The sequence below is a fragment of the Carlito syrichta genome, unplaced genomic scaffold, assembly GCF_000164805.1.
Source record: "Carlito syrichta isolate Samal-C Ts95f unplaced genomic scaffold, Tarsius_syrichta-2.0.1 Scaffold305265, whole genome shotgun sequence".
NCBI lineage: Eukaryota > Metazoa > Chordata > Mammalia > Primates > Tarsiidae > Carlito > Carlito syrichta.
The window spans coordinates 45882-72085 of record NW_007249361.1 but is presented as its reverse complement, the minus strand read 5'-3'; the positions used below and the strand labels follow the sequence as shown (position 1 = coordinate 72085).

General features: G+C 33.6%; 1 protein-coding gene across 1 annotated transcript in view; it reads right to left on the bottom strand.

The window, feature by feature from the left end:
- The window catches only part of LOC103263796 (dihydropyrimidine dehydrogenase [NADP(+)]), a 405431-nt gene extending 380005 nt beyond the window's left edge, over nucleotides 1-25426 (bottom strand). Inside the window, 2 exon segments of the mRNA XM_021714144.1 lie at nucleotides 4153-4314; nucleotides 25341-25426. Of these exon segments, the coding sequence (XP_021569819.1) occupies nucleotides 4153-4293 (141 nt within the window). The 5' untranslated portion in view covers nucleotides 4294-4314; nucleotides 25341-25426.
- Between the last annotated feature and the right edge of the window lie 778 nt (nucleotides 25427-26204).

The following is a 26204-nucleotide window of genomic DNA, read 5'->3' as shown; positions in this document are numbered from 1 at the left end:
ACCCAGGCTGGACTGCAGCGGCATGCTCAGCGTCAACCTGCTGGGCTCCGGCGATCCCTCCGCCTCGGTCTTCTACATCAACTAACATTGATTGAACAACGATTAGAACTGTATTGTTGTAGCCTGCTTTGTATCTGCAGGTCCTGAGAAACACTGTAGTTTCTCAGGAAATAATAAAAGCCAACAATTGAAACGTTGTAGCAAACTTAATAAGACATGCATTTCCACTGGCGTCCTTGGACTGATAATCCCATCTTCATTAATTGTTGTCACTTGGTTTTAGAGGTGATCAGATCTTAGTGCCAAGGAAAGTATCAAATGGGGAAAGTGTAGAGTTTTAATACACTTACTATGTAGCATTCACTTCATATGGCACTTTTGTAATGTCTCACTTTAAAATGTTGATAAACAACTCTTTAGGCCTGTAAGCTAGGTAGCGTTTCCCCCATTTTGAACAGAAGGAATGAAGATAATAGTATTCACTTGGGGGGTTATTTTGCAGATTAATCAAGCTCTAAATAAAGTACTTAACATTGTACAGGACTCTAGGAGTTTATTTAATGTTAGCTGTGATTTTTAATCACTCTGATTCTTAGTTTCCTTCAGTTCAAAAGGACACCAATGGAAATGGATGTCTTCTTAAGTTTACTACAACCTTTCAATTGTTGGCCTGTATTATTTCCTGAGAAACTACAATGTTTCTCAGGATCTGCAGATTCAAAGCAGGCTACAGCAACACAGTTCTAATCAGTGTTCAATCAAAGCATGTATGTATAATTGAAACTTACTTAGTAGGACTCTTCACACCGAGTGTACACACAAACCAGTTTGCCTTAGGATTGCCTTGGTTGGTGCCTGCAGAACCAGACTAATTATGAATAATGCCACATCTAATAATAATGATATTATTATTAATAATATCACTTTCCAACCTATCTCAGTCATTTGATCATCTTACTTACAAACCAATCAACCCAATACACAGCTAGCGTATACCCAACTTCATATTTCAGTTTTTACACAAACACTCAACTTTTTGATGACTGGTTTTAATTTGGGGCCTACACTTACTGTTTTTTATTGTCTCCACTTTTCAGTCTGATAGATGGGATGTATTGCAGAAATACATTATTTGAAAGAGGACCTGCTCTATTGTTTACTAGAATACATATTTTCATATTATCTTCAAATATACTTGGAGAATGCAAAGTTTTAAGGCTTTGAGCCCTCCATATCCAAGATGAATATATGGAAGATTTGCTCTATTAAAATAACACTTTAATGTTGGTAGAAGGGAACTGATTTGGCATGCAGTTAAGTTTCTATTTAAGATTATTTTTTCAAACTTTAGGCAAGGAGTAGGAAGATGCATTTCCATTTATTTCTCCTTTTCCAACAATTCATTAATTAAATTGGAGAGGAAATGAGAGCCACGTGGTCTATTAAATAAAATGAAGATATTATTTGTTTTTTGGTAAAGCCATAAACCTTTATTTGTTATGTTATATGATTTCTTAAAAATTCAAAAAAATACTCAAATGTTTTTCAGAATAAAATTTTCAAGAGTTATATTTGTACAGAGAAAAACTCTCATGAGATTGATAAAACATATACCAAACTATTATTTTCAATTGATTTTATTTAAACAATATTATTATAGGATTACAATATTATTTCTAGGAACAATTGTCTCCTTGAAAGAGTGACAGTCACCCCATAGCCTGGTTACTTCAATGGACACACAAAAGTGTCCTAAACAAGGTCATAGTGTTCACACCACAAATGTGAAAACAGCAAAGGGTTGAATAGTAATGACAACACAGGACAAAAAGAAAGAAAGCAGTGGGTCTCTGATCCAGCAGCAGGCTATCCTCTGTGTGATTTATTCTTTCTCCAATACAACCCCTCCAAATCACATGCATTTGTTCACATGGAGGAAAAAGAGGATGTACATAGCCAATAATGGCAGACAACTGAGTTGATATTTTTAAAATCACTTACAAGTTACAGGAAAAACAGTTTTGAAAAATATCACACTATTTTAATCTGCTTTACTAACCTTTGCTTAATTTGGTTGAAAAATAGATTTTTAGTTCTTTAAAGGTCAAAAATCGATCACTGTTTTATCAAACAATCAAAACATAAATTATTTGCATCATATTGCACTTCGACTTAAATACTCATGTCAATAGTTTAGTAGTTTGAAAAAACATATTTTGCACTTTGCACTTTTTTTCACTGATTTACTTAACATGTCACTTATGTTTTGCTTATATTCATAAAAACTTTGAGATTTGGGTAAATTTAAGTAGACCTAAAGAATACAGGGCATTCTAAAACCACTCCCTCTAACTGGCCAACCTAAAAAAAAAAAAAAAAAAAGGATAAAAAAGTTTTTCTAGGTAGCTCCCACAGGGATATTTTTATTCATGATTTGATATTGAAATCACACTTATACAAATTATAATTGGTTGAGTAGAAAGGCTCATTCCTCTTCTAAATCATTCCTATTCTAAATTCCTGGATTCACTTAAAATGCATTAATCACAATCTTTATGTACAACTCTTCATTATACGATACTTATGAAAAATTCTAAGTGTGGCCATGCTCAGATTTTAGCAAGCTTTGGGGATGGGTGGTAGAACCAAGTGAGAGTTCCCAGAGGGATAGTGTTCCCAGAGAGTGGAATTAAACCAAGTGAGAATTCCCAGAGGGACAGTGTCTCTTCCTCCCCCTCTCTCTCTCTCCCTCTCTCTCACGCTCTCTCTCTCACACACACACACACACACACACAACACACACACACACACACACACACACACACTGAGAGAGAGGGGGAGGAGGAGGGAAGGAGGGAGGAACAGAGGGAGGGGGAGAGATCACTAACAAGATAACAATATTATTTTAACTCATTTTGTTTCAAAATGTTGTTGTGTTACTTGGTATACACAGTGTGTGCCCTTTTATTCTGCATCTTGGGCAAGCTTGCTCTGGTTTAAAGAAGAGACAACGGGTCCCCCAAAGAAAGATGGAGAGGAATTCATGTGAATCTTCTCCATCAACTAAGGATTTTCACAGGTTGTAAAGATCATACCTTGAACTGGTCGGGTAAGCCTAACACAATTTTGAATTTGGGAAGAAAAGAAATTAAATCCAAGAATTTATTGCAACAACTCACAACTGCAAATTGTTTCTATTTTCTTATTCCCAGGAGCCCTTCTTTAGAATTAACCTGTCAGAAAGCAGGAAGGGAATAACCCTGATTTATTACTAAAAGCAAAGTGAGACTTAAGCTTGAGGAATATTATGGGAAGGGTCCTAAAAGGAAAGAATATATTGTGTTTAAGTTGACAAAACCAGATAGGTAAGTCATTAAGTAAAAATCTAGTGTTGACAGGCATTTAATTCAGCCTTCTAGCCAACCAGTCTCCACAGATTAGACAATCTTACTGTAACCTCCATATAAGCTAATCATTTAAATGATATGTGGGAATTGTCCCGTGTGTTGTCTACAAATAGGAGACCCCAGAGAGCACAAGAGTTTTCCAGAGAATCAGTCATTTACAAAGGATTCATAAAAGAGAAAACCAGGACCAAAGCCCATGGGATAGTGAAAAAAGAATACTTTCATTATACATTTTTATCTAAATAACATACCTACTTCACCTATAAATTAATGTTTTTCTTAACATTGTTGAAGAATATTATTCAGTTTCAGGGTTTTGAAAATTCTCTAACCTTTATTACCCAACAAATATTACAAACTATGCTGTTTTTCAACCTATAAAGATTAGAGAATGTTTCAGGAAAAAGAATCAGTTGAGAAAGCTAGTTTTTTCAGAAGAGGGTCATCTTGCCACACTTTAGTATAAAGTTAATGAATAAGTTCTATTTTCAGATCATTTAATTTATGTACTTTCAGTCAACGTATTTTAATAACCTGCTGGGATTGCAACTAATTTGACATATGGTTTTGTAAACTTTCATTTTTGTAGTCAAGCTGTTGAATAAAAGTACTGCTTGTTGCACAAATCACTTATACTTAGCTGTGTGTCATATTAAACTTGTCTTGTATCAGCAGAGCACCATTGACTAATCTTATTTTAAGATATTTGTGCTTGCTGGAGGGGCCATGTGTACACTTTACATACCTCAGTAGCAAACTGCTGCAATCCACCAATATTAATTGGTCCCTCTTCAGTGGCACATAAATTGCATCCACCTACGCAGAGATCAGAGGTTGGACATACCATTCCACAAGTCAGACCAAGTGGGTTGTCAGAAAAAATCATCTTAGCAGCTCCATAATAGTTCTGCAAGAATAAAATAAAATAAAATTTATTATGCAACAATGATTCCTAAACATCCAAATGGTGAAATATTATTTATTCTATTAAGTAACTAGATTGACGATCAAGATGTATGCAAGATACATAGGTTTTAATACTATTTACCATTAGGAATCATAAACAAAAAATGATCAAAGTGTTTGAAACATAGGAATACTCGATACATAGTTTATTGATAAATGAATAATCAATTTTTGAAAATTGAAACTTAAAATATAAATGTTCTGTAAATAATTTTCATTCACAAGGTGTCTAACTATGTCTTACCATAAATATTCATTTTTAACAACTGAAAAGTTAAGGTAGTATTGTTTAAACAAGCCTAAAATGTAACTTAAAACAATAACAATAAAGGTTAAATTCAGGGTATCCTCCATTACCTTAAATTAAAAGCAGACAGAGCTCTCATCTTGTCAACAATTTTTGGAAACTAATTTGCTCATAAATTGGACAACCATATCATTATGCATCAAATAAAGAATGGATAATAAGAGGATTCATCTCATAAAGATAAAGAAATCTGAATAAACTAGACACTTAGTCAACAACATATCAATATTGTTTCATTAATTGTAATAAAAGTGGCATATGAATGTGAGATGTTAATAATAGGGGACTCATGTGCAGGTACAGATGAGAATTCTCTGTACTACCATCATAATGTTTCTTAAATGTAAAAGAGTTCTAAATCTATTTTAAGAATAAACTTAATAGGAATTGCTTAACTATATGGAAACAATGTGTTTGTTTTTCCTCTGACTTTTATTGAAGATAATTTTGAAGGTTTTTAAAACATACACATTGCTTCCATGAAGAACCTCAAACAAAAGCACAGGTTCTTGTTGACTTTAGAATAATGATAATATTTTTTAAAAAGCAATGACATTTACTACTTATTGACTCTCAATATATCCCCAGCACTTCAACAGACCTTTATTTAATCTTATTACCAAGCATCTCTCATTATATAGATGTCCAACACTAAAGAAAAAATTTTGAAATACAAGAAGTGATTAAACTAAACATCCAAGTATCGAAAGAAAACAACAAATAAAAGAAACAAATCTATGAGTGATCCAGAAATTGGAGATAGCAGAAAAAGACTTCAAAAAAAATCTTGATAAACATTCAGGAAAAGAGAAGATAAACAAAATAAATGAAACAAAAATATTGGTAGACTATTGGAATCTGTTTAAAAATAATCAAAATGACATTCCAGAAGTGAATAAAATATCTTAAAATAAAGCTTAATGTATGACTTTCTCAGTATTCACTGTGGTTTACCAGCATCAGTTCAGTGTATCCCTTGGCAATGAACAGTGGTATCTGATGCTCAAAAATGGTTCTTTACATATATTTTCTGGATTCATAGTATGAATGCAGTATGAAATTCAATTCAAAAGTAATACAATTGAGATAAAAGGTGCACATAATTAGCCAGTGATCACACAGCAGATAAGTGGCAGGGCCAGGATTCATACCAAAATATACTGTCCACAACTCGGTAGACTGCAAAATCTATTATAATGCTCTTATTCAGCAAATGCCCATATCTTGATGTAAACACACACATGTGTATACACACACACACACACACACACACACACACACACACACACTCACACGAGCATTTTTCAATATAAACCACAAGACACAAAACTAGCCCATTAGATTTATTATGCTTTATATTTAATAAGTTTTTATTGCATAGTTCCTTTAGTGGAACTTTAGTGGTGGTCTTTCCATTAGTGTAGTGAAAAGTTATTATAGGGTAAAAGTCTTTTTCTCTTAAGCCAAGAAATGAGGTTCCCTTTCTTTCCCCAAATTTGGTCAGAAATACAAATGTCTTTGAGTTAGTCTTTGTTAGTGTGACCAATGGGGGTTAACAATAAGGAATTATAATGTCCAAGTATAATTTTCTAATAATTTTCTAGATAATTGGTTTTTATTTAGAATATAAAAGGAAACTTGCAACTCAATAATTTTTTAAATTCAATGCAGAAACCTCTTACACATAAACTGAACATACATCAAAGATTTTATTAAACTCATTACTAAATGAGAAATCATTAAGAAATAAATGCTGAGTCAAGAGTGTCTGAGGATGACATGGGTTAACTGATGAATTCTACAAAATGTTTAAATAACAACTTAAGGATAAAGGTATTCATATTGAAAAGGAAGAAGAAAAAGTATACATATTTGCAGATAAAATGATTTTATATTAGGAAAATCCTAAGGAATCCACTTAAATATTATAGAACTAATAAATGAGCACAACATGATTGCAAGATACAAGATTAAAATATAAAATATAATTGTATTTCAACACTAGCAATAAGTAAATAAATAATAAAATATAAAAATTCAATTTACAATAGCATCAAAAGAAATAAAACACTTTAAACAATATTTAACAAAAAAAGTTTGAAGTTTGAAACTTATTCTCTGAAAAGTATAAAACATTGTTGAAAGACACAAAAGGAGAGCCAAACAAGTAGAAAGACATCCCATGATTGTGAACCAAAAGACTTTTTACTAGGGTGGTGATACACCACAACTTGATCTAAAGCTTCAATGAGATCCCTAACTACATTGCAAAACTTGATAAGCTGGTCCTAAAATTCATATGAAAATATAAGGAATACAGAACAGTCAAAACAACAATGCAAAATAAGAACAAAGTTAGAAAATTCACACATCCTGATTTCAAAACTTACTACAAAGCTATAGTAACCAAGATAGTGTGGTACTGACATGATGTTAAACATATAGATCGATGTGATAAAATTAGGAGATCAAATAGATTTATATTCAAAATGGTCTTTGAGAAAGGTTCCAAAGTAGTTGAAAGGGAAATTATAGTCACTTCAATAAATGATATGGATATAACTGGATACTCAACATGCAAAAGAATGAATTTGGACTCCACCTCACACAATATGCAAAAACGAACTCAAAGTAGACAATAGATCTAAAGGTAAGATAAATCAATGAAAGTCTAGGGGGACAGTGTAGGAGTGAATCTTCATGACATTGGATTAGTTAATGGTTTCTTAGATATGACACCAAAAGCACAGCAAAGAAAGAAAAATAGATAAACTAGATTTCAAAAATTAAAAAAACTTTTGTGCTCCCAAAAACACCATGAAGAAGGTGAAAAGACAATCCGCAGACTGAGTGAAAATATTTGCAAATCATACAGGTGATAATGGGTTTCTATTTAGAATATAAAAGAAAACTTGCAACTCAGTAATAATAAGACAAATAATCCAATTTAAAAATGGGTAAAAAGTTAGAATAAACATTTCTTCCAATACGCTACCCAAATAACCAAAGAAATATGCTCGTGGTCATTAGTCATCAAAGAAATGAAAGTCTAAACCATAATGAGAATCACTTTCCCCCTACTTGAATGGCTACCATCAAACACACAAATTATAAAGTGCTTTGGATATGATATGGAAAAATTGAAACACTCATACATTGCTGACAGGAATGGAAAATGACGTAGTTGCTTTGAAAAACAGTTGGGCAATTCCTCAAAAGGTTAATAATAGAGTTTATCTTTACAATATGACCCAGCAATTCCATTCTTCAGTGCACAGCCAAGAGAATTTAAAACATACGTCCATGCAAAACCTCATACACTAATGTCCATTGTTCGTAATAGCTAAGATGTAGAAATAACTCTATTTCCCATCAACTGATGGATATTTTTTAGAAATAAAAAGGACTGAAGAAATGATATGCTACAAAACGAATGAATCTTAAAAAGATTATGCTAAATGAAAGAAGGCATTCACAACAGAGCACATATTATGATTCCGTTAATATGAAATGTTTACAATAGGCAAAACTATAGAGACAAAACAGATTAGTGGTTTTCTGGGGCTGGAGGTCTGAGAGGGAGTATATAATAACTGCCAATAGGCCTGGCTTCTTTTGTTCTCAAATTGATTGTAGTGATAGTTGCAACTCTGCAAATATACTCAATATCACTGATTTGTGAAGTTCATCTACATGAGCAAATGTATGGAATGTTAACTATATCTAGATAAAGTTGCTATATTTTAAAAAGTGCGTCTGAGGGACCAGGACTTGTATACACAATTTTTAAATGAAAAATCAAATAAAATGGCTATACTAGATATACAGCAGGCAATGTACCACAGGCCAATAACACATCTCTCAGGGTTATTTTTCCCCTGAGCAGAAATCAGCTGCATCTCCACTGGACACAAATCTAAAAGCTAACCTGTAAATTCAGTCTGAACCTTTAAGTATATTAAATAGCAGAGTGAGTCAGTGGTTTTCTCCTAGAGAAGTAAATAACACTTATCTGTCCTCTTCTGCTTAAGTAATTCTTTATCATGATAATAAAAATATACAGTCATTTCCTTGGTCTTATTTTATGGTTTTGGATAATTTTACCCAATAATGACAAAAACAAACAATTACTAACTTAAAATTAATCTATCTATTCCTTTTTTAACATGTTATTGCATTTTATTTTGAACAGTTATCTGATCAATTAAAAATAAGAAAAATAAAATTTTTATCCAAGCTTCACTTATTTTTTCTTCAATGTTTTTTCAGTCTGTCTATTTCTAAGCAAACATCCTTAGTTCCTGCTTAAGCCCACTGATCCTCTCACTTAGTTCATGCAACTGTGCAGTTAATCACTGCTAGGGATAATCTCTAAGTCACTGGTCAGCATTCTTTCCTCCTCTAGCTTGACATCTCAGAACCATTTGACATGATTGATTAACAAATACTTTTTATTGACTGACTCCATGACTAAAGAGTCCATTGCATAATTAGAAGTATCCTTGTTATATAAAAATAATATCATGAAAAATGTGATTTGTAATTGGTAGATTACATTAAAGGATATTTGAAGAAAAAAAAAAGCACAGAAAGAATACAATTCAATCAAACACGTAAGGATTTTTCTGCAAAAATATTGATTGTTCCATGAGTTCCAAACTGAATTTAAAGATTGTACATCAAATGACAGCACAAGAAGGATACATATGTTTAAATAACAGTGACAGATGAAGTAAAATATTATTTATGGTTCATGATTTCTATAGCTTTCAAGCTACCATATCCTGATCTACTGCTGTGTATCAGTCTAATAGTTCTTCAATACTCTCATGACTCCAAGAGTAACCATATTTGTAGGAAAAATTTTAATTTTTAAAGGCTCATAAATATTTATTGAATGTTATTTAAATATAAAGCATTGTGTATATTTTTTGAAAAAAAGCAAATATGTACTCCCTGAAACCAAGATGTTTTAGTATCACAACAATACGTCATTTCAGGTTAAGGTGTTCAGCATCAGATTTAAATGGTGGCAGTCAAAATGATTCTGAGTGTGACAGGACTAAGAGATGAGAGAGAATGACATTTGAATCATTTTGGATTGATCTGAGTAAATATTCAAGAAAGTTCAGAATAGGTCTTGGTGTAATACCTTGGCAATTTGACTACAGTAATTCATTCACTTAGTAAAAGATGATTAGAAGATGTATTCGAAAAATGTGCTTGGACCACATTCTGGAGAATCCTGACTGTCAAGTTAAAGTTTTAATATTTAATTGAAGGTTTTTTTTTTTTTGAGTTGGAGTCTCACTTTGTTGCTCAGACTGGAGTGCAGTGGTCGGGCCACTGCAGTCTCGACCTGCTGGACTCCGGCAATCATTCTGCCTCAGCCTTCCAAGTAGCTTGAACTACAGGCGTGTGCTACCATGCCTGGCTAATTTTTTTATTTATTTGTAGAGATGAGGTCTCGCCAAGTTGCCCAGGCGGGTCTTGAACCCGCGGGCTCAGGCAATCCACTCACCTCGGCCTCCCAAAGTGCGGGATTACAGGCTGAGCCACCGAGCCTGGCAAAATTGAAGCTTTTAAACAGAAAGGTTCCAGCACTAAGGAACCAACTAAGTGAATGACTGAAGAAATGATATGGAGAGTCTCAGAAAGGAAGGGGGAAAAGAGGGACAGTAAGATAAACTACACAATCAATATTGCCTTGAAAAAGAAAGCATCGCATGTATCACAGAATACAGAAACATGATTTTGAAAATGGGCTGAGCCAATACCGAGCAATGATTCAGAAGTCACATTTGCCATCCATTGCCTGCAGATAACATTGGAGAAATGGTAGACAAGGCCACCGTTTAAGGATCTGGGTACTCAAAGACTTTCATAAACCTATTAGAAGGGGAACACCTCCTCAACTTTCCCATAGACAATGTCAGGATCAGTATCAATTTTTTTCTCTTATAGCAAGTGGGAAGATTTCTTGAGTCCTCCTACACAAGAGGTTTGATTTCTATTCTGTGAGCTCTTCAACCTTTTTAAAGGTAAAGACTAGAAAATTTAAATTTAGAAGAGTACTTTATAGATACCCCAGCAGTCCCCTTCTAGAAAATACACACCACTTGAGCTGGTTTCTTCAGGTTATTCAATCAGTCACAAGCATTTTAGTGTTACACTGTGTGGGGAAATGTGTACAGGGCCATATTAAGAGGGACATAAGATATATATTTGATCTTTTGTACACAGAGTTACCTTATGTATAAAACCTAAAGCCTTTTTTCCATTTATTTAACAAAAACCTAAAGACAAGAATGATATTTGAAATGTTTGTGGTTTTCAAATCAACACAAAAGCATAGGCATTGAAAGTTCTCCTGCTCATTAATTTACGCATAGTTTTCTATTAGTTTCTGGGGTTTTTAAACCATGTTTATATAGGCACAACATGTACCATTTAGGTGAGTTAATTTTAAAATAACTTTAATTTTTATTCTTTGCTTTTTAAATTACAGCTTAAAACTGCATTAGTGTCATTCCTCTACAAGTTAATGATTTTTAAAGTCATTATCAAGAACTGAAAAACTCACAAACCAGTTATCCTGTCATATGGTATAACTAATTTAACAAATAGTCCTATCATAGTCAAGCCTTCATATCACTACAAGATTATCAATACAGCTGGCGGATTTATTTTAAAGTGTTCTTCCTTCTTCCAATGACAGTTTTCACAGATGGAAGTACCCTTCCAAGATAAACTCCAATCTGTTGCATTTAAAAAACACGGGCTAAACTTCAAGAAGTTTGCATGTGTGAGAAGGGTGAATTAACATTACTTATATTTCTGGCTTGAGCTGTGTAACGGTGAATGTACTGGTGTACATCAATTGAAGAGAAAATGTCTCTAGTGGTGCCTACAGAAAGCACAGGCACAAGCAGCACCCTTTCAGTCAAGCTGTCACCAATGTTCAATGAACGATGATGGGTCTTAGATATCTGGCAAGGGAGACTGTAGATATACCAACAGAACACACAAAAATTCCTGCCCTCACGCTACTCATATTCTTGTAGGGACACATGGGAACAGAATGACAGGTGTGACTAGTTTTATTCTGAAAAAACCATCTTTTCATATGAGTATTTTAGATACACTAAATTTTAGATCAGTGTTACACAATATGATTAGTTTTTAGAGCCATGAATTTAGTTTAATGAGTCTCATTTAAACCTACATGTGTAAGGAAATTCATACTCATTCTCTTAGAAAATGAATTTTTTTTCCTAATCTGTTAAGCGGAAAACACACACACTTGTACACACACAGGGACTTTGAAGTCATAAAATGGATTTGAGTCCTGCTGAGACCGTACACAAGCAATATGACATGGGAAATGTTTCTCTTAGCCTCCGTTTCATCACTTGAGAAGTACAGATCAACATTCTTCCATTATTAATCATATTTATATTATGTATTTTATAAAACTTAGCATAGATAAAATGTCTAGTCTATTATGTAGCCCAGAATAGATTTAATGAGCTTAAGTCAATCTACACCCTTCAGACTTTTTGCCCCCCAAAAGGTTTTCTTAAAATATTAATTTTATGAGCTTAGGATTTTAATGTTTATTAAATAAAGGTCATGTTAAGAAACAGAATAAGAAATATAGTAAGAAGAGAACAAGAAAATTTGGAAAGAAAAGCAATCATCAATCTACTAAACCATACAATATAAATGATACGGGGGCATGTAAATAGTAACATAATTCTTTAATAAATATACAAATGAAAAAAATGACACTTCTATTTCTCCTATTTTTTGCAACCTATTCCATTTTCTCTATTTAATGGACTTGAAAACTTATAGTTTTCCCCCATGAGTTAGTCAAAATAACTTAGTGTGTGTGTATACATGTATTCAACTTATTGTTCATCAAATATGTGAGAGCGCTTGCTGTAAGCACTAGGTAGACATGAAGAGTCAATATAGTTGCCTTGACATTGTTCTAGATAAATGGAATAAAACCTTAATCTGTACCAAAATCTGTTGGGGGCCGGTCACGGAGACCCACTGAGCATTAGGGATCAGGAAGGGCCATTGACCCCGAGACCACTAGGATGCGTTCGGGAGCTATTGACCCCATTTCCTCCCCCTTTCTACTCAGCACTAACCAGATTAAGCTCCTGTGAGCTCATAACATAAAAACTCTGAGACCGGGACGAACACAAACTAATTTTAGAAGCTCATTGCTCCCATTCTTCCACAAACTGCAGTTTTGGCTTTCACACAACTTATAATTCAAACTCGTGTCACATCTAAGAGCCTTAGTATTGGTCACAGGCTTCTGGGTCATGATCTTAGGATTTATTGAAGGTGTAAATTGTAGAATATAGTTTTAGAAGACAGCCATTTTGTTGAAAGAATGCGGCTGGGTTACTTGCAGGTAGCCCACTGTGAACTTTGGACTGGGCCACATTCCAAACATTCTGGGATGGGCCATTTTCGTTTGTAAAGTAAATACTTAAGCTTCTATAGAATTGTTTAACTTGGCATAAATCAATCAGTTTAGGATGAAAAAGGTTTATAGAATATGTCAGTCATGGATTAGGTTATCCTTTGTTATGGGATTTTAAGATTATCATATGAAAAGGGTTTAAAGGCAATCATTGATTAAGTTTTCATGGATTAAGGTTTCTGGTGGGTGAGGGATGCCCCTCCCACATCTGACTTTGCGTATAAAAGACCCGTTGTAATTCCCAATAACACACACATCGCTTCTGCACTAGACTGGAGTCCAGTCTCTTTCTTTCTCTCTTCTTCCCCTCAATCGCCGACGCCGTCTCCACCTTTGGGGTACCTGAACCTGGCTGAAGCTGGTCTCCGGCAAAAATCCATCCTTTTCATCTAAGACACTGTTGGAAGAGCTCTTCTTTTAACTAACTTTATATATATTTCAGCTATTTTCCAATTAGAATCTTAAAGCCAGAATGTTATTTCTTTGTACAGCAGCCTTTAAATCATTGTATTTGTTTATATATACATTCATGCTAGATATATTTTTTCTGACATGTGTCTTTTATTATTTATTAAATTTTATTGAGATTAGAGATCATGTGTAATCTACACTCCTTGCTTGCAGGCAGGTAGTAGAGAGCCTGTATAGTACTAGAAACTGAATTATTGATTATCACTTATATTTTAATATAAAAAACATACATATTTATAAAATGCAAAAAGAATAAAGTGGTTCATAGTTTTTGAATGACCAAGTAAAAGTAAATAATGTGAATATCTGTTGTAAAAATATAAAAACCCACTTATCCAGAGAAAAGAATACAAAGTGCAATAGATTTTGTAAGATGTTTACAGGTATATAATGTTTCCATCCTCAGTGGTTATTGAGAAACATAAAGAGAGAAACAAAACACAAGCAATTATTTTATTTAGTATAGAAATTTGTGTAAAATCATTTACCATAATTTGTGGCATAATTTACTTCAAGGAGATAGGATGTCTTTCTATATCTAAACACCCATAGAAATATAAAAACAAAATGTTAGTGCTAATGATCATTAGAGCTAAAAAAAATGCAGTGGTAGAATGATAACATTATGTATAAATATTATACAACTTGTAAGTACGAGAGAATGTTTTAATTTTACAAACTATTGAAAAGTGGAGTAAGATCAATAGTCACATTCAAAAATCCCATTTTAATGTAAGATAGGTAAATTCAAAGACATTCAAATAAAATGTATGGCATGTATATTCAAAGATATATAAATTTTACATTACAAATTCTGCCAACTTTTCTCAAATTATTACATTATAAATTTAATGTTTCAAAGAGATTGTTTTTCCATTCAATCAATTAAATTGTAAAGATAACAAGAACTATGGCTTAAATATGATACTTTTTACTTGAACAGACACACACACATACACAATACACAGTAAAAGTGCAACAGTTTTTAGGAGTTAGAAAGAGAAGTTTAAGGTCCGAATATACTATCATACTTCATATATTTCTCTCTTATGAAGGATGTTTTTACAAAGAAAGCTGCATTGCACATAAACAGACTACTCATCAAATAATTTGTAAATATTCTATCTCTGATTTAATTTAAAATAGATTGGTTACTTATATTAAGGCTTGAATCAAGTTGCTATTTCCCCAATAACAACAATATATAATACCTTAATTATATGTTGAAGGTGGTAGCCCAAATAATCTCACCTCAAATAATCTAACTCCAAGCAAAATTTAAGACTACAAAGTCAGAGACTGTTATTGAATATTGTATATATACATGTATACATACAGTATAATATGTGCATCATACATGTATAGAAATTTATACATTCAGTGGGATACAATGAATACAAATGAATTTCTCAAAAGGTCTCAATTCGAACATATATATGAAAATTATTTAATAATTATATAGACCATATGCATAATTATTATGCCATTAGAGATAGACTATGATTTCACACCACAATTTTTTCTATGCAAAGAAATGTCTGATTGTTTTGCGAGGGTTTGTTTTTTATTGCAAGCGTATGAGTGATTTCTTAATCAACAGAGTACTGTGGTTTGTACTTCAGTGTATCACAATATTATACACAGCAAGGACAAAAAGATTTCTCAAGAAAGTCTTCGTTCCAAATACATTAATTTAAATAAACTATTGTTGCCGGGCTCAGAGGCTCAGTCTGTAATCCCACGCCTTTGGGAGGCTGAGGTGAGTGAATTGCCTGAGCCCGCGGGTTCGAGACCCATCTGGGCAACTTGGTGAGACCTCATCTCTACAATAAATCAAAAAAAAAAATAGCTGGGCGTGGTTGCACGCGCCTGTAGTTCCAGCTACTTGGAAGGCTGAGGTGGAAGGATCGCCGGAGCCCAGCAGGTCGAGGCTGCAGTGGCCGGGAGCTGCCACTGCACTCCAGTCTGGGTGACAGAGTGAGACTCCAACGCCAAAAAAAAATAATAAACATTGTTTTCAAAAATAAAATTAGCATTGATTGTATTAATATAGGTTAAATTATTCAATTTATCAGTCATTTTCTAAAAAGTGAGCCCAAATTTCTTTAATGTGAAGTCTATTATATGATATGTTTTACCCAACTTTCAAGATGTTAATAGCATTTTAAAATTTTTCTCATGATAGCAAATGTTATTTATCTAACACTTTAAATTTTAATACCGATTTATAATATACATACTTTTAAAAAATATATAGTGTAGTGTGAAAAAGACAAAAGCACACTGGACAAGAATTCCAGAAAATTCAGCAGCTGTATGATCTGGCATAAATCACTTAGTTATGCTAGGTTTCAAATTTCTTTTCTATACAATGAGATGCCTAGAAATGCTAATATTCCTTTTGGTCTAGAGTCTATTAAATTTATTTTTACTTATTAATATTAGGAAAATATTATTTTAGTATCCTGTGTTTCCTTATACATATTTTTCTTTGTCTTGAGATTACTAAAGAAAAAAGGTGTGGTTCCAGTCTAACTTACATATGAACACACATATATATATTTAGACCATTAGTCTATTTAAAAAAATAATTTAAAATTTAAAATATATTTACAAGGGTATATGGTTAAGTATGTCTACACATACTATAAACAATAGAGTGCAATCTTGTTTCATACAAGATTGACTTAAAATGTAGAATGGAAATCCTTTTTCACTTATACCTTAGATTTTATATTGCCCACACTTAGAAACTTATAATTTATTTAATGTTTGCTTTGAGTTACAGAAATCTTTTCAGATTTAAACCTCCTATACTGAAGCAAATATGAAGAAAAGTAGTGATCATTATAGGTTGTATCAGCTATGATTAAAAGTCATCAATAGGGTACTTGCACAATGAACATTTGTATACCTAACCCTGAATTGTACCCCACAATTTCAAAATAAAAATTAAAAGAGAAAAAAAAAGTAAAAATGTAACCTTGTAAATTCCCAAAGATACAAATTGCAAAACAGAAACAAAACAAATTTTCATAAGCATCATGATTCAATAGAGAATATTACATCCATCTATCTTTCTCAATACAATACATTAATTAAGAAGTAACATTTTGAAAATAAAATCTGTGTCCTTTATCCTTAACCCTGATAAGATTAGTATCCTACCATTTGCCAGATTCAACACCAGGAAGTTACAAATTAAAATTAAAGACTGAATCATGGAAAATTCAGTGAATAGTTATATGAACTAGAGTAACATTAGTTATTGATAATGAATGAAGAAAGATATGCATACATTTGCATTAATAATTAGAAGTAAATATTTTATTGTGATATGAACATGGTGCTTAATTATTTTCTAGAGCTCTTTTCCAGTTTACAAAATGTGTCTTAAATGTAGAGAAAAGCTAAAATATTCCAAAAATAAATGTAATATCAAGAGAATGGTTTTAATTAATGATAAAATATATTACATATCATGGTAATATAGAAAGCTTAGTCCTGTCACATATGGATAGACTGGTAGAACAAACAGAAGATATGGAAACAGATCTAAATAAACAAGGATTTAAGTATATGATAAAAGTATTTCAAAACAGTGAGTAAATACATTATTCTACAAACATTTTGGAACTATTAGCCATTTGGGGAAAAAAAATCCGAATTTTTCTCTCACTCATTACCAAAATAAAAACTAGAACAGGGCTTGCCATGTTATTTTGGAAACTTTCACCTTATTTAATTTTACTACTACATTTTAGTACATTATTTTTATTATAAAATGCATGTTCATTATAAGAGGAAATATAACATAGAGATTTATAAGAAAAACGTTAATAACCTCACTTCACCCTACCCCAACATCAGTCAAATGAGGAAACTAAATTTATACTATATCCTCCTATGCCATGTTTAGATTACCTAGAGATTAGAATTTTTTTTAGAAAGAATGTCATGCTGTTCATATTATTGTGCAGTTTTCCCTTTTTCACTTAATAGGGATATCCTTCTAGATCAATAGACAAAATAATGCACTTTTAAGAACTGCCTCATAGTATTCCATAGTACAAATATAGCCTAACAGATTTATCTGACACTAAAGTAGTCATCAGGAGGTTTTTGCTATTTTAAACAATGCTATAAGTACTTCATATAACATCCTTGTATACACGACCCTTTATGAAGGGTACTTTCATTACTCAAAGTAGAATACATAGTTTAAAAGCATTGCTGAGAAAACTATACATATATATGTGTGTATATATGTGTATGTGTGTGTGTGTGTGTGTGTGTGTGTGTGTGTGTGTGTGTGTGTTCAAATCACCTGAGAGTTCTTGTTTCCTTCCTGCTGTGTAGCATAGAAGTTTATTTTAACTTCAACTAGCCGATGAGAACAAACTGGCATCTCATCTTTTTCATTTACAGTATCTGACTAATGTGAAAGTAGGCCAGTTTTAATGTGATTATTAGTTATATAATGTTTGTAACTTTTCCCCATTCCTGTAATAAGCTGTCTTTCTCATATATGATTAACAGACATGTTAACACATAGGACTGAAATATTCATGGCAAATAATTTTTCAGCAGGTTTCAAGTTTGGTTAGTTTTCATTTTAAAATACATATTAAGACATGTAGTAAAATTTACTTTCACATAGTTTATAGATTCTAGTGTTCAAAATTACCCTTAATATATATTTTAAAATATTTAGACATTTAATCCACCTAGACATACTCTAGGAGACAAGATTAAATTCTTAAAATTTGCCGGGCTCGGTGGCTCAGCTTGTAATTCCGCGCCTTTGGGAGGCTGAGGTGAGTGGATTGCCTGAGCCCGCCTGGGCAGTGAGACCTCATCTCTACAATAAATCAAAAAATCAGCCGGGCGTGGTAGCGCATGCCTGTAATTCCGGCTACTCGGAAGGCTGAGGTGGAAGGATCGCCGGAGCCCAGCAGGCAAGGCTGCGGTGGCCGGGAGCGGCCACTGCACTCCAGTCTGGGCGACTGAGTGAGACTCCAACTCAAAACAAAAAATTCTTAAAATTTAAAGATTATATTCTAAGAATGAAGTCAAAATTATCCCAGAACCACTTTATCAAAGAAACCATTCATTTTCCACTGAAATGAAATGTCTTTTTAATTATACATTATGTATGCATATTTACTTGATCCTATTTACAGACTTTCATCTATTACAGAGATGTGTGTTTCTGCACCAACATTATACTGTTTTTATTAGAGTCACTGTATTGTATCAATATCTGATATAGAAAATCTCTTTTGTCTTACTTTTAAACAATTTCTTTTATCTATATACTTCCCAAACTATAATTCAAATATCTTCCTACAAAAGTTTTTATTTCATTAAATCTAGACGACCCACTCATCCTTAAATATATATTGTACTTTTCCATATGTATTGAGAATTAGTTATCTGCTGTGACCCCCTCATAAAAAATTAAAGTTATGGATAAAATATTTTTAAAAAGTAATATCAAATGTGCTCATGAGTAGGCATGCCCAAGGACTGACAATGATAAGGCAGTAAGAGAAATAATGGAAATAAATGAAATCCTCTTAAAGGAATTTGCCAAACCAAGTAAACACAAGCTTCTGTTCCAAGGCCTGCTCAAAGTTAGCATGTGACATCAGACTTTACCTTAAAGAAAGGACTGTATAAGCCTACCCACCAGAAAAAGAAATTAAAATTCCCACCTGGAATTACAAAGAGACCTTTCTATCTTAACTTGGGTACTGGGCAAAAAAAGGGGGGGGGTTTGAAATAATTCCCTGAGCAAATTCATAGTAATCCAGTCCTCCTGGATATTTGTGGCCCGAATTCCCAAAACTTGGGTGACAAAAATTTAGTTTAAGGTGGTCTCAGAGAACTGGTATTAAAGTCACTGAAGGATAAAAGCAAATGAAAATCACTTCTAAAGAAACATACTCTTTTCACAGTCATCATAAATTTTCTACCAATAAAGCTTTAAAGCAAATGAGCAGAATTTTTTAAAATGTTAAACATATTAAAACACACACACACACAGCATTATGAGTGGAGCCAGTAGATAGCACAGACAGTATCATTAGACTCACAGAAACTTTGGATAGTAAAATTCTCAAAGTATAAAAATATTTTTGTATGCTTTAAGAAATGATGGGCTTGGGAAAAATTAATTAATGCTGGCAGACTTTTAAAAGCATTTTAAAAATTCTTAGAAAGATAAAAATGTAATTGTAGCTCAAAACTCAACAGACTATTTTAACAACATATTTGAAACTTGTGCAAAAGTTATTAACAAGCTTCAAAATAGAATTGAAGAAAATGATTTAGAGTGTAACAGCCAATATAAACAGGAATGTGAATGTTTTAAACATAAAACTCATGGCTGGGTGTGGTGGCTCATGTCTGTAATCCCAGCACTTTGGGACACCGAATTGAGAGGATTGCCTGAGCCCACGGATTTGAGACCAGTCTGGGAAACTTGGCAAGACTTCATTACTACAATCAATCAAAAAATTAAATGGACATTGTGGCGCATACCTGTAGTTCCAGCTATTTGGAAGGCTGAGGCAAAAGGATCACCTGAGCCAAGCTGGTGGAGGCTGTGGTAGTCATGAGTGTGCCATTGCACTCCAGCCTGGGCGACAGAGTGAGACTCTGACTCAAAAGAAAAAAAAAAAGAAAAGAAAAAAGAAAAAACCCCTTAAAACGAATGGAGAACAAAGTAAAGAAAGTTTAGCATATATTTAGTGAGAGCCCCATAAAGAACAAAGAGACAATGAGAAATTCCTCAAAATGATGAAAGACATTAACCCACAGATTCAAAAATTCCAATTAACACTAAGTCTGAGAAATAAAAGAAACATAGACTTAGATAAATCATTGTAAAATCGTTGAACACAAAGACAAAAAAGAGCCATGCACCAAAAACCCATAAACCTCAAATGAGCAATAATTAGACTTCTGTTCAATTTCTAACAATAGAATTGGATAGTAAAATGATATTGATAAGATTGGGCATGTTCAAGGTGATATGGCCGTAGATCATAAAGGTACTGAAGTGATAATTTCCATGAGGTGAGAAAAAATAATTGCTAACCCTGAATTTTATAGTTAAAGTATTCCTCAAAAATAAAAACACTTCAGAGGCAACCCCTTCAGGTCCCCTTCAACTGTGGGAGCTTTTCGGTTCTCTCAGTAAATCCTGCTTTCTCACTTAAAAAAAATTTCAGAAACAAACACTAAGATAGTTGGTAACAAGAAACCCTTTCTGAATGAAATTTTAAAGTGTCTAGTCCAAGTGGTTTCTACATGGAAACCAAGATTTTTAAAAATGAAAAAAGGGCAAAAATGTGAATAAAGCTAATCCAATGCTGACTAAATGAAGCATTTACAATGCTCATAAAATTTTAAAAGTAATAGAATTAATATACACAAAATACTATCTTATAATATGGAAGCTCATCTATTAACAAAAGGCACGTGACTTCAGAATCACCAATTTAGATGGTATGACGTATTCAACTCTGCACACTAATGGTTTATGTACCCTCTAGAAACAGAGATGGCACTGTGTGTGTGTATGTGCATGTGTGTATGTGTACACTTTAACGGCTTTACTGAGGTACAATTCACATATCACACAATTCACCATTTTAAAGTGTACAATTCAATGACTTTTAGTATGTTCACAAAATTATGTATCCACCACCACAATCAATTTAGAAACTCATCCAAAAAAGAAACTCAGTAACCATTAGCAGCCATTATTCCTTCCCATTAACCCTCCACCTGTCCTTATCCCATCCCCATAGTCCCAGCCCTGAGCAATCACTTATCTCTACATATTTGCCCATTCTGGACATTTAAAAATGTTCACCTAGGCCAGGCTCGGTGGTTCAGCCTGTAATTCCAGTACTTTGAGAGGCCGAGGCAAGTGGATTGCCTGAGCCCACAGGTTCAAGACCTGCCCTGACAACTTGGCGAGAGCTTGTCTCTACAATAAATAAAAAAATAAGCCGTGCATGGTAGCGTGCACCTGTAGTTCTGGCTACTTGGAAGGCTGAGGGGGAAGGATCACCAGAGCCCAGCAGGTCGACGCTGGAGTGGCTGTGAGTGTGCCACTGTACTCCGGCCTGTGCAACATAGTGAGACTCCAACTCAAAAATAAATAAATAAATAAAAATGAAAATGTTCCCCCCATTCAACTGTAACATATATCCTTTGGGGAGATGTTGGTCAAAGGAGACAGAGGTTTTTTAAGAAGCTTTGCTCCATGGCAGGTAGGGAGGTTTCTGTCAATACTCCAGAAATGCATAGAAGTGTTCACAGCTACCATCTAGCAACACAAGGGAAGGGGCTGATCTTGCATACCAAAGGAAACCTGAACTCGTGTTACTACTTTTTATTTTATGTATCTAAAATATTTACCTTTTTAAAAGCTACTGGGTGATAACTTACGAACTTCCTAAATTTTTTTTTTCTTTTCATTTCTTTTTTTTCTTTTTTTTTGAGTTGGAGTCTCACTCTGTCTCCCAGACTGGAGTGCAGTGGCACACTCCTGGCCACTGCAGCCTCGTCCTGCTGGGCTCCGGCAATCCTTCCAAGCAGCTGGACCTACAGCCGCGTGCTATCATACCCGGCTAATTTTTTTTTAATTTATTGTAGAGATGAGGTCTCGCCAACTTGCCCAGACGGGTCTTGAACCCACGGGTTCAGGCAATTCACTCACCTCAGTCTCCCAAAGTGCAGGATTACAGGCTGAGCCACCGAGCCTGGCTAAAAATTTTTTTTCTATTGACTTCTCTAATATATTAGTGAGAGAAAGCCCCCCAGCTTACATAATGAGCTATGTATTTTGACATTAGTTTCTAGGCACTGGGGAGCAACTAAAATTTTGTGCAAGGAAGTCATATAATCTGAGCTATGCTTTTAGAAAATTATTCTGGGAATGATCAATATTTTGTTTGATAAAAGTGTAAACCACTTAGCTATTGACATTGAAAAGCAAGCTCTGAGAGAGAGTGTACAAAATCTATTGATTATGCTTCTGCCTTTCTGCTTTGTAACACATATATGAAACATACATATATATCAACCATACATATATATTCATCATACATTCACACACATATCAAGATAATTTTTTAAATACAAATATAGTTTTCAACATTACTTATCAATAAACTTTACTGGTTGGATTTTGTTATTTCTCTGACTTTCAGTTACTTTCAATAAGGATCTATCATAAAGAAGAAACTTTTACATCAAGTCATTTAGCTTTTCTCTAATGTATATTATGAAATTTATTCATCTCTATATGAAAGTCACATAAATATGTGTACATAGATTCTACAAGATACACAAATGGAAAAATTAATGCCTTAATATTTAATATAAATTTTGAAACGAGAACATATCACTATCATTTAAAATAAAGAATTATAACATCAAGGAGCACTCTTAAAAACAGCCATTATTCTCCACACGTATAGACTGACCTCATGCATTCTTATAGAAAGTCGTATTTAAAAAAAAAAACTATCAAGAAATATAACCCAGTATTCACAGTTTGATGAATCTGATATGTGTACTTCCAATTGAGAGACACAATTGCAAACAACAGCCTGCACAAATGAAACAGAGAAAAACTGACTGAGGAGGTACAATGAAATTGAGTGTACCTTTGGAAATGAGAGCTGTAATCCAGTTTGTAAGAAAATAAAGAATGGAAGTATTGGCCTAAACTCCACTGAATCACAGAAGCCCAGCACAATACAACACAAGTGACATCCTTTTCTCAAAGAGGAGCAAGGCTCATTGAGTCTGGTGATTCAATTACCCTCTCACCCTGGAGAAACCTCCTACTGTGCTGAGGTCCACTGGCAGAGGCACGTGGGACGGCCCACATTGTACACAGTCGGCAAATATCTAAAAAGCTGCAGGCTTTCAAGAACAAGCAGCTTTGACCTTTTATGATTGCTGCAGTCATTCTTCAACAAAATATTGCTTACAAGTGTTTTTAAAATGCCTGACAAAAGATTACATTTTCAAATAATTATTTCAAATATCTTATATTTATATGGAAATCTGTTTAGTAAATACTAAAGTACAATGCTTCAGTAGGTAGTAAAGCATATGAACAACTTAATGAAACCAAGAGGTTTTCCTGCTATATAGATGATTCTGATTTTGCTTATTTTAGAAACTTTTCACAAGAATCTCTTTTTGTCTTTTCCCCAATAAATCTGCATAGACTTTGAAGTGTATACTAATTAGAATCCCAAGATAACGACTGAATTTCAAAATACCTAGGGAAAATGTGGCTGACGTGGATTGCCCAAGGTGGTCCATCGTAATTCTCCTCTCTCGTCAGGCTTTATGTCAGGAGTGCTAACTCAGATATATTTTTAGCCAAAGCAGTTTAGATTTCAAACTTTTGACATATTGGTTCACTCCTTTTATGATGCTTTTTGATCGCTATCAAAAACTAAGATTTCATAAATAGCAATTTATTTCAAAAATAGCAATCCCTTCTACATGAATAGGGAAATTAATGAATCTCCATCAAAATATTTGTTGAGTACATCAGGCATTTTCCTATATAAGTATCATTCAGTTTATATCACAACTTTGAAAGGCAGATGCTATCTTTCCTCCACAAGTAAAAGTAAGGAGGCAAGTAACTTTCCCTGGGTTCACAGTAAGCAGTCAACCTAAAAATTCAACCCAAACTTCAAATTCTAATAAACTGACAAAGCAGATGAATGCCATATCCCAACCCTGCATAGTAATTAATTCTGTTGAAACCCTAAAGCAATATTAATATATCATTTTTCTTCAAAAATTACTTGCTTTAAAATAATTGACAAATTTAAAGATGATCTGCATATATGGTTGTTGAAGGAGGACTTAAAGTATATTTACAACATTTTAGAACCCTGGTATTAAACCTTGTGAAAAGGATTCTCTGTATTCTCATGGGAGACTTTTGTCAGCTTTTCTTATTCTTTAAAGGATCAAATACTTGGGACATGCTCCTTTCACAAAAACAGGTATTATTAATTATTCAATCAGCCATTCACTTATCAAAAACTGGACTTAGCCTTACCTTGATAAAAACAAACAAAAACAACTAGAGATCAAAAATTCTTTTGTTCTACTCATGCCCATATGTCTATTTTCTATGTGGGGTTTTTTTTTGTGACAGCTTTATCAGTCTTTATGAATTACTTCAAATATTAAACAATTTAAATTCCAGTAAAAGAAAAAGTCCATTCTTTTGATGGATCTATGTGCTAGACTTAATAACAAAGCACATTTTAAAACAAAAATATTTCACAAATTTGAAATGTTTGATGATCAATGCAATTCCTATCTGTAAGTACTCAGCAATCTTAAGCTATTCAATGACTGTCGTGTATAAAAATTATTAATTTTAACCTAAACTAATTTATAAAATAATAAATAATAAATATGTATTTTCACAATAATGAAACTCAGCTTGGAAGTGTTTAATTAATAAAATGTGCCACATTTTAAATGCTTATAGAAATAATATTTTAATACTTTAACCAAATGTACTAAAACAAGCAGTATGTTTTAACTATAGGTAATAACAGAGAACAAGATCACACACTGTTATCACTTTCATTTGCAGAGCTGAATCTGAATGTACCTTGTTTGCGATACTTGTGATGAATGACTTAATATCCAGATGTGTTGGACAGCTCTTCTGACAGGGGGCATCTGCACATTTCAGGCATCTAAGGAAAAAAATAACTGCATTAAGAAAACTACAAAGTCACTGAGACATTTATACTTTCTACCTTACACCATTCAGAGTCAGCGTCTATCAAGTATAAATAAAATTATATGATTTTTAGCTAAAAATCTTTTTAAAAAATCAATAAATATGTAGTATCTGTGTTTCACCTTTTGCTTTCCTCCGGGGATGCACAAAATAGAGCCACTCTGGTTAACAACTGCTCCTTCTCTCAGAGTTCCTCCTAGATTTTAAGAGGACCATACCTATTTAAGTCATGCCAGTCACTCAGTCTTGTTCTGATCCCTCACTATCCTGACAGTGTTTCAAGCATGCCGTCTTTTATGATAAGGTTTGTTAAGTCCTGTAGACCACAATTCTACAAATGCAAAGGCAAAAGGCAAAGTCTCTTATTTTACCACTTACAATATCCTTTCTTCTTTCCTCCTTCCCTCCCTTTACCCTTACCTCCCTCCTTCTGGTTTTCTGATGTCTTTCAACCAACACACCACTCACTTGACAATCCAATGCTCTAGTAGACATTCAAAGCATAGTCCAGATCCAGCCCTTCAGGACCAAAGCATTTATTCTCCATTCACACCTTGCCCTCCGTGGTTGAGGACAGCAGGCTCCAACAAGGCCAGGCCCCCTCTCTAGAGGCAGAGACATCTTGTTCCAGGTCATGAGTGGGAGGGGTCCACTCCCCTCACTCTCACCTGGGAAATCTGCCGAGATGCACTCAGGTTTTCCCTGCGACCGTCTACCCGGTCCTGCTGT